General features: G+C 39.2%; 1 protein-coding gene across 1 annotated transcript in view; it reads left to right on the forward strand.

Annotated features, from left to right (window-relative positions):
* LOC116695270 (ephrin type-B receptor 1) overlaps positions 1-10,663 on the forward strand; it is a 96,038-nt gene that overhangs the window by 35,973 nt on the left and 49,402 nt on the right. The window contains exon 6 of the mRNA XM_032525401.1: positions 7,996-8,151. Coding sequence (XP_032381292.1) covers positions 7,996-8,151 — 156 coding nt within the window. The remainder of the gene's footprint in view (positions 1-7,995; positions 8,152-10,663) is intronic.

Genomic DNA, 10,663 nt, shown 5'->3' on the forward strand with positions numbered 1-10,663 from the left:
TTACCCTGCAGAGATCTGAGGAGCAGTAAGCTATAGTCCTCCAACGGAGTTCAAATTTTCAGCACAAATAAAAATGGAAGGTAACGGACATCTGGCTGAAAAGAGTGAAATATGGCGGAATTTTCGACGGTAACGAAGTTATCTTGAAAGTGGAATGCGTGGATGTAGACTACAGTGATGTTGATTGCATTTCAGAAGGAATTAGAATGCAATTTGGAATTATTAAGGTCTTTGCTGTCAATCTCTAAAGAAAATATTGAGCTTGTACGTGTTGCCCTTGAAAAACAAAACTAGAAAGTTGATATGGAAAAACATTTCATCACAATAATTCAATATATAATTGTAGTTTTTATATCAGTTGATATATTGAATGAATGGAATATTTTTGACAAAATAAATTAGTTGAGTTTTACATTTCTTTAAGCTTGACATTCCCTAGTAGGAGATTAACAACCTACAAAAGAAAATCAACCCTCATATACTTTAGCAGCGAACAGAATATCAATTTAAATGGATAAATAAAAGTCATATCCTCATTTTTTATTGGCTCCTATCAACACATGTCTTTTGCCGGATACCGGGCCCTGGGTGTCCTGCTCTGCCTTGGAGAAAAATGAAAGCTCGGATGGGCCAAGCTGGAATCTTGCTCTTCCCCTTTCTCTGCTTTACCCGCCCAGAGAATTTGGCCCACCCATGACAAAAAGACAGTATGAATTTCAAATGAGCAATGTGGCAGTTGGTCAAGACAACACCCCCCTCCCTCCAACTTGGCCCCCCTTTCTCCTCCTCCATTGACCCTTTCCATGAGACGTCACACTCGTGCGAATTATGAACGCCGTGACGGATGGCAGAAGAGCTATGCTGTAGACGGACAGCAAGCTAAACACGTTCATTCGTGTTCTCCCATACACAATCTGCAGAGTAATCCTCACCAACACAAGCATGTGTATGAATTGCCTTTCTGTTTTAAATGACTGATAAATAATAATGAAAGTATCCTCACCAGCTAGCTGCCGTGCTAACCAGCTGTTCCTGCTAACATGTCAACCTGATAATGACCAACATAACTGTCATCTTTATTTCATCAATAACTGTATTATTATTGTTACAGTTTATTTGTTTTGTGTTATTTATTTTAAACTGATTGAAACTAATGAAACTTTCTGCTCGTCGACTACACTGTTTAGCTTGGCGTCGTCACGTGGGTATGGTCACGTGGCAATGGTCATGTCTATATGTACAGTCACAGAAATGGCTGATCTAAGGAAAGCTCCTTGTGATGTAATTATGGGGGAAACACTTTGGGATGTTATAATTACTTACTACTCGTTCCTGGGGGTGTGAATAATTACTGGTGAGACTTACTGTACACTCTGCATACATTATTACTATGGATGGTAGATTAACTTAGTTTCTGGTATTTGACAGAGTTTTTCCTCTGCATATATCCTCATTTTCCATCGTGATCAGTGTTTATAGTGTTCATATTGGCCAGCCCTACTAAGACATCTAATTGGATGTAGACAAAAGACAGACTCACTTTCTGTGATGGCATGTCTACGTATACGTACACCTGCCTTGTGTGTTCTCTTCAAAGCTTTTTGTGCTTAAACAGTCATTTAAGATGATGTGGGACAGAGTCTGTCCACCGAGCTGGCATATTTTTGGTGTGCTCTTCTGCCAATCAGCTGATAACAACTTGGCAGGAAACTGGACTCACTATTAGAACAGGTGTGTGTGTGTGTGTGTGTGTGTGTGTGTGTGTGCGTGCACAGACATGGTGTTTATTTTGCACCAAACCAGCATATTGTGCAAAAAATATCCAGCAAAACTGGCATTACATCAATCTACTGTGTGTGTGTGTGTGTGTGTGTGTGTGTAAGGTAAACATATTCAAATTGACCCTCACTTCAAATGCAGCACTTCAAATGTCAGCACCACCATTGAATACACAAAAACTACCCCTGATGTGGACCCCCGACAACGCTCTAAGAGATTTTAAAACCTGCAGCCTTTTATCACACACACACCCACAAACTCTATCCTATCATTTCCATAGTTTTTCTGTTTTTATGTTACCATGCGTTCTTAGATTTGTTTTAATTTGCATGATGGGATTTCTCGACACTTCATCCTCTTTTGTCCATTCTATGCCGACACAATTGGGTACATAAGAGTATGAGAATTACAGAAAACACATCTATACTTCTTACTTTTCTATTATATTATATCTAAGTTCTGACATTTCAATAACAAACACTCAACTGTTACTCCGAGAATGTTACTTTCTGTAACACCAAACAAATGTTAATCGATCAACGTGACCGCTGACATTAAATGAACTGACAGTACACATTTACACACAAACATTCACATGTGGTGAAGTTTAAAATCCAGAGAGAGAGAGAGAGAGAGAGAGAGAGACTTGTTGCCATGGTGACACACCCCATGTGTACGAGCAAGGTGAATAAATGACCTTGACAAGCCAGATGTCTATCTGCCTATTCAAGAACTGTGCACACACACACACACACACACACACATTTGACTCTGGAAAAGACAACTTCAAAGAAAGGTAGATCGTAAGGTAGAAAATAATAGAAAGGGAAAGTGACATCAACGAAGAAAGAAGAGTGAGATTGACGGAAAAGTTGGCATTTGAATGTGTGTAAAAAATAATAATTACTATGACTTTTCAACTAGTAGTCCTACGCATACTTTGCAAAAGGTTTAAAGGGCACAAGACTCTGAGGAGAGCAGCATTGGTCAGTTTATTCGGTCGGATGTAGGTGTAGTCCAGTTGAAAACCACCAGAGTCTCTAATACAGTCTTATAGCCATTTACTTTGCAAGTGTTTGGGGGCATTTTTATGCCTGTACTACAGACAGTCAGAGAGATGACAGGAAATGAGGGATAAAGATCTATAACATAAGTCCCTGGACAGATTCAAAAGGGTGATGTTGCAGTTCATGGTGTGGGTCTTAACTTCTTATCTACTTTTGACTCATAGATCCTGCAATAACTGATTTATTTGATCATTCGTAGCGGAAACAGGCTGTAAGCACAACTTAGCAAATTATCTCATACATTATTATTATATTATTAACTCATAACGTTTGTAGGGTGAATGTGTAAACAAACAGTTTCTTTTACCAAGCAACTATCATTTAGAGTCATGTTTCTGGCGTGTGTAAGTCCAATATTCATTTAGCTCTGTATTTGGTCTCGACCAATTCCTGAGGGAAATATCTGAGTCTTGAGCTGATAAATGTTCCTCTATGTCCACCAGCTAGTCTCTAACTGTGTCTGTCTGCAGTCTGGTACTGGGCAGGTAGTGCTGAGAACTGTTGCCTGCTGCAGCCACAAAAATGACGCTATGAGAGCAGTGAGGTTGAACCAAAATAGTCAAATTCAACTCATAAAATTGCTTTCTCAGAGACTCCCAGTCTCCCCCACACCACGCAGTAAGGAGAGGGCACTTAGACCTAAAAAGTGTGTAGTTCACTCACGTTACATATTTGTAAAAGTTGTGTAACGGTTACTCTATTCTATGATTTTGGGGTCAGCGATGTAGAAAGTATTTCACAGTTAATACATGCTTGATCAAGTCCTGCAATATGATATGAGGTGTACTTCAAATCTGAGTAGTGAGTAGTTTCTTCAAGCTCTGTGGCTCATGCACAATGTAATATGCAGTGAAACATGGAGGCAGAGAACAGCATCCTCCATTGAAGAACGAAAGCAGCAGCCAAACAGAAAAAGAACAGTATAACATTTGAGAGTGAACACAATAGAGCAGTACTGCAGACAAGTCCGTCCACCAGCCAAATAGCAAGTGAATGTTTGAATTTTACCAGCCACTCAATAGATCGCCAGTTTATTTTGGTGTTTTTTTTTATCATTAATGTTGGCTGAAACCAATATTGAAGTGAATTGAGTGACTTGGTGCCTTTTGGGATGTTTTTGTTAACAATTTGTGAGATTAGGGTTGTGGCCATTCTGGGGGTATTCTGAACAGGAAACAAACATATCTCTGAGAATTTCTCCAACGCGGGTGTGACATAGATTTTATAGTGAAATCTACAAGACACAGTTGGAGCTGTTCAGGATTTTGCAAAGTTTGCCGTGATTAAACTAAACCTTATAGTGACAACTATATTGTAGTGTAAAGAGAAGTACTTCCACTCTTGGTTAAGCATAACCAGAGTACAAAGTCCCATGATCCTGCGGGGCCCGTGGTGGATGGATGAGATGGTAAAGACATATGGTTTGGCCTGTATAGAGTGCCTACCTTATTAGTCAACAAAGTTTGGGTTTCTACAAAATGGATATTGCGCCCCGATAACGTGTGTGGGGCAGCGGCTTATACACTGTCCCATACTAGCAGCCTAAAATCTGATATTTTATCTGCTTTAATATGTTTAACTGTTTTTAACTGCTCTTTAATGTTTACTTCCTTATACTGCAATCTAACTTTTGTTTTCGTATTTAGTTTTGACTGTTTTAACTTTTAGTATTTTAATCTTTTTATGTAAAGCACTTTAAATTGCCCTGTTGCTGAAATGTGCTATACAAATAAAGCGGCCTTGTCTTGGTGAGTGAAGCAAGTCTTCCAGCCTTGTCCATTGATCATGTCCATAGTGCATGGACATGCACCAAGGACATGATACATGGATATGATCCAAATGCTGGTGCCATGAGCACCAGCTGGTGCTCATTTTGAACCTTGACTGCAGAAATAGTGATATTGAGAGAGAAGAATAAAACACATCATTTTCATTGTTCTCCTAATTTTCTCCTCCATTACTCCGTCTTTTGTTTTGTTTTTTCTCTCTTGAACAACATCTGCCTGACCCCTAAACCCTTTAACGTTTGATTAAGTGACACTCCAAGGCTCTTAACTTGCTGGCACTTTGTCTCATTGACTTCTCTTCTTTCACTCAATTCATGTTAACATTCCTACTCGCAGTTAGTAAAGACTCCCTAAAAGTCTGTTTGTGCAATCCTCTGCCTTCCACCATAAATCTGTTTAATATTTGCATTTTGTTCTTACAGCATCTAAAGCCACATCTTCGAGATAAAGTGAACATTTATTTCAGCGGAGGCAGGAAAAACAGAGTGATTTAAATTAATCAAACCTGCAGAAAAAGTAACATAAAAAACTAATTTGTTTTTTCCTTAGCCTTTTGACAGAGCTTTTATTTTCATGCTAATTTCTCATTTTACACCTCTCTGTTTATCTTTTTGGCTTTGTATTTTAGCTGTAGTCCTAATAAAGAATGTGTTTGCCCTCACCAAAAAGGCACGTATGAAATCCCATGTGTAGATTAAAGGCATGTGTCCTTAACCTGACTTATATTTAACTTCAGATGTACGTACAACCACATAATGTTTTGTGAATCTAACCTTTTCACCTTTAGCTTCAAACTAGATGTAATACTTTGTTTTGAACGTGCTGTAACTCACAGTGAGTTTTAGTAGTGCTGCTGTGGTGGCAGCGTTTCGGCACAAATTGGAGTTTTGAAGGATTCAATTGCTAACCTACTTGCAAATGTTTAATGGGTAACCTCAGCTACTGTACTATCAAAATGCTTCAAACAAGAAATGTAATTTACTCTAGTCTGAGTTAACATAAACTCTTCTTGCGCCTGCAACAGCTGCCAAACTGTCCTTTGGTTTTACTTGAGATTTAAACCGTGAATACAATGGCAACTGCTCTGAAAGCTTTTTCAGATTTCACCCAATGCCCTGCTTTGTTTCATATTATTAAACTTTGGCAAGGACTTTAAACATTGTGATTTCAAGTGACACGCCTTATTAAAAACAAAGGTCAAAGAAATTTTCCCACCAAAATAAAACTGATCAGAAGCACTATTTCTAACATAATGTGCTTATTTTGTTCAAAGAGCCAGTAAAATATTTATTGTACATACAGTATGATTCTAGTCTTTGACATTGTCTTCAGTTTAAGGTCTAGCTTTATTGGTATTAATTAGTTACGCAAAAATTAAAAAAATGCAACAATTGTTTTGGCAGACCAGCTGGGGAAAAGGGGATGATGCATACATCTTTGGCATCTCAGAAACATATTGTCTTTGGACAGAAACTCTACAAAGAATGGGGTCAATGGGCAGATGGCCGTTCTAAGGAAGTCCAGTAATGGTGATGAGTGAGATCCTTTTTTTTTTATGTGGCCGTTTCCTGAATCTCCCCCTAAACGATAAGGTGAGCAATGCACAACACAGAGTTACAACTTACTACTCTAGTGTTGGAAGTTGTGAGGTCATTTTGTAACAGATGGGTTTTATATACATGATCCAGTGGAGATAACTACAAAGGCTCAGAGATGTACACATGCTTTAAAAATAGTTGCTGTTCTTCCTCAAATTTAAAGGGCCCATATTATGAAAAAACACTTATTATAGTTATTTGGGGGGTTATTGTGTGTCTCTGGCACTTCCAAATGCATACAAACGTGGAAAAAAACTATCCATGCTGTTTTGAGCAAGAGACGGGTTTGTTCTGCCTTCAGTCTCTGGGTGAGCTGTTCAAAATCTGCACTGCTTTCTACGTCACTAGCTGAGAAGAGGTGGCTAACCGCATTCTAGCTCGTTCGCAATGGCAAAACACTGCTACACCACACACTAGTTCACCATAATCTACAAAAGAACTACTTCCTTGTCCTTGTTCTGCAGGTATTCCACAAGTCTCCCAGCTGACCAAAGTTGGAAAATGAATAGCTAGCTGATGTTATCATTACCTAGCTACTGCACATGTGCGGCTCCCAACAAAGATAATAAAGAAATACTATTTCTCACTCTGAAGCTAAAACAGTGACCCAGACACACAAGGTGAAAACAGGATCTGCAGCAATGTTTAGTACAACAAAAATATAGTTTTTTTTGAAAATAAAACCATGTAAACCTATTCTGGTACATCCTCAAAATACAATTATGAACCTGATAATGAGCATAATATGGGCGCTTTAATGCGTAACGTTTTGATATTAATGAACGTCCGTTTCTCTGTATAGCTATGTTCTGAAGATTGTGTCGTCCGGTAACTTTCCCGCTCAAAAACTTGAGTGAAGATAATTACCTATTCTGAAAAGTCCATCGTGTTTTGTTTTTTATAATCCTCCATGTCCTCCTTGGCTACTAGCAACTGTTTGAGGGAGGGGTGGGGGTGCATGCACAATCGTGTAAGGCTTGACACACCAGCAGTTTTGTTGTTATTACTTAAAATTCCTCATGAGGGTGACAGAAACTATGCACTATAGCGTTAGGGCTGCAAAGGGACAAGTAACAACATTTGCTGTGGCATTCACATTTAATGAACTGAAAGGGATGGCCTTCAAACATGCTCCTAAACAATGTAGATAAAAAACAGGTGTCCCCTTAATCTCAATGTAGGAGTGACACCCTGACTCCGACCTCCATTTTCAGCCTTGTCTTATCCCCTGGCGGACTGCAGTGCAAATGATCCAAACCGGTGTATACAAGCTAAATAATAAGATTGTGCTATTTGCCCAGAACAAGCCGTTCCTGGATGAATCAAAGTTGGATAAAGGGGAACGTTATCTTTAAGAATTCATGTATGTGTTTCATGTCACAAAGAATATTTTAGTTAATATTTATGGACAGAATCAATTCTGACCCAGATAAAGGAACCAGAGAAATGAAACCATATTATACACCACACATAATCAGTGTGACGCTCAGTTTGTGGTAGTACACAAAATAGTTTATTGTGATTGTGTCTGAACAAGATAATGTGCTGCAATCCTTAAAAAACACCCTTCGGTGCTCTGTCAAACTACCAGAAATAACTCCACTAGTATAGCCTCTTTCTAAAACGTTTTCCAAATGTCTTGCAATCCAGACAAACAAAAGGCTGACACTCGTAGCCTATTTGTCGTGTTTCGTTCATGTTCAGGAGGCTGAGTTGTGTATTGTTTTTTATGTCCTCTATCTCTCTCTCTTTCTCTTTCTTCAGCTTGCCCTCAGGGGACCTTTAAGTCGTTCCAGGGGGCAGGGTTATGTCAGCAATGTCCGCTCAACAGTCGCTCCACCATCGAGGCTGCCACCATCTGCAGTTGTCGCAATGGCTATTACCGTGGAGACATGGACAAACCAGAGGACGTGTGCACCAGTGAGTCGGTCTCTCTCAGTCAAACACACACACGCAAACAAAAATACTTTCTCTATAAACCTCTCAGTGAAGTAGCTGACTATGGTCATGCAGGGCTGTAGTCAAGACCACCTTTGTCGAGACCAAGACAAGTTAGATACCAGGACTAGTCGAGACCAAGACAAGACGGAGTCCAAAAAGATTTGAGTCCGTGTCAAGGCCGAGTCCAGGACAAAATAAATGTCTTGGTGATTTCTATGACCACATTTGATTATGGCAGAATTGGCTGACATATTTGTTTGTTATAGCGTGTGTTCAGGTGGCCAGTGTTTCACTTTCCCTCCAATATTATTACAAACATAATAAAGACACCTGGACCAGTGGCAAAGGCTGAGACAAGTCCAAGTCCAAATACCAGCAAGTCAGAGACCATAGAAAAACCTGTCTTGAGTCCTGATCCTGTGGTAGTGTTTCAGGGGCAGTCTTGTGAAGGCAGACTATTGGACTGGAGTTACCAATAGTTGCATATAACATGAATTAAAGTTCAACATCTGCTTTAATTTACCATTACAACCCTAATTTCATGCGCCTCATTCAGAGCGAGTGTGCCGCAATGTTCCCGTCCTTGTTTGGGGATTTGGGGAGCTGTAAGTAATAACACTGCCACACTCCTCAGGCTTTCCGTTGAAGTGAATATGTGTTTAGTGTGTCGAAGAGGCTATATTGCTATGCAAGACGAGCCACAGAGTTTGAAAAACGCTGCCTCTGTGTTCCACAGAGAGATGGTATAAGTAGGTTGAGACATGAATCATTTTGGACTGTCTCTGTAGCTAGTCTAAAACTGTGAAACTGTGTGTGTGTGTGTGTGTGTGTGTGTGTGTGTGTGTGTGTGTGTGTGTGTGTGTGTGTGTGTGTGTGTGTGCACATCCTGGTGACCTGGATACAGCTTCATGTTTGTTTTAAGGCTAGAAAAGCTCTGATTCATTTAGTGGATCCTTATTTTTCTGTTTTACATTCATGAATGAATTTGCAACATTCTGCCCGGATAACCAGACCCGAGATGGATCAAGGGTAGGCAAATTTCTTCTAAAATAGGCAGCCAATAGCAGGCTTATTCCACCAGTCCACATCTTGTGAGTCAGACTATATTAAAGGTAACCCAAAAACTGTGGAATTTTCTTTCAGTGTGTTATATGCATCATGGCTGTGAATATTGTCCAGGCCCTACTTTTAAGATAAGATTAGATATACTGTATTGTCTAGGGCTCCAAGTTGCTGCGTCACACAACACACTTGACAGCAACGTCAAAAAGCACTTATTCACGCATGTCATACACGCTAGAACATAGATCGCCTTTTTGACAGTTTCCGATCATTAGATAGAATTAACAGTAGTTCATCTTTTGAGTTCATGCAAACATGACTTACTGTATCTATTATCTATCTACTTGGTTTGCTTTGTGCTCACCGTCCTCCCAAACAAATCGCACCGGAAGCAAAACTTCTCAGGAAGTTTTGGTGCCGTTTCCTAGGAGGTCAATTGACAGCTTCTTCTCCAGTCTATATAACTCGAAACAAAAGGTCAAATGCACCTGAGGTAGTTGTGAAAGTAGCCTTAGAGGCATAGTCAATGTTGTTGTAAAATAGTGACATAATGATCCATGAAAACATCCATAGAGACAACAAATTAAGTGTCACCCACAGATTTCATGTCTTAAAATAAAACTTATTATTATTATTATTATTATTTTAGTAGTAGTCGTAGTAGTAGTATATATTGTTGGGGCTACAAACTGCAAAATTTGCAATTCATTTATCGTTGTTGTAATCAAACTCTGTCACTACTGATCAACTATTGCAGTATATTACAGAGGGAAAATAAAAAAGGATTTGGCAATCGTGAGGGAACAATTTCTAGGGTTAACCTATTCTGTCAGCAGAGGAAGCACATGAAAAGCCTTACCTCAAACAAGCGGCAGCACACTCTCAAATTGATGCTGACAGAAGAAGAAAAATCAACTTTCCCAGTGAAAGGGTCTCAGGTGTCAACCTGCTCATCCTACACAGCTTTGTGAATTACCTTGGTACTTTCAATTCAAAGGCAAAAACAAATTGAGTCACAAGTTGTTGTTGTTGTTTTTTTAAACACAACAGCAATGAAGAAAAAGAGTGACAACTCTGAAAAACTGTGGTGTATATACTGTATACGTATATAATAGTAGGAAGATCCAATTTTTAAAATTAGATCAGAGGAAGTAAGTGGTAAGTAAGTAAACTTTAGATCCTGATCCTGGATGTAAGCAGGAGCTTGACAATGCAAGGCTCTATAAGTAGTGATTACAATTTTAAAATGCACTCTAAAACCTACTGGCAGCCAATGAAGAGCCTTAAGCACAGGAGTAATGTGCAATCTCCTGCTGGTCTTAGACAAAAGTCTTGCTGCTGCGTTCTGTACAACTTGCAATTTGCCCAAGGATGATTTGTTTAAACAAGTGTACTGTACATTGCAATAATCCAAACGTGAAGAAATAAA

Source organism: Etheostoma spectabile, chromosome 9, assembly GCF_008692095.1.
Source record: "Etheostoma spectabile isolate EspeVRDwgs_2016 chromosome 9, UIUC_Espe_1.0, whole genome shotgun sequence".
Lineage (NCBI taxonomy): Eukaryota > Metazoa > Chordata > Actinopteri > Perciformes > Percidae > Etheostoma > Etheostoma spectabile.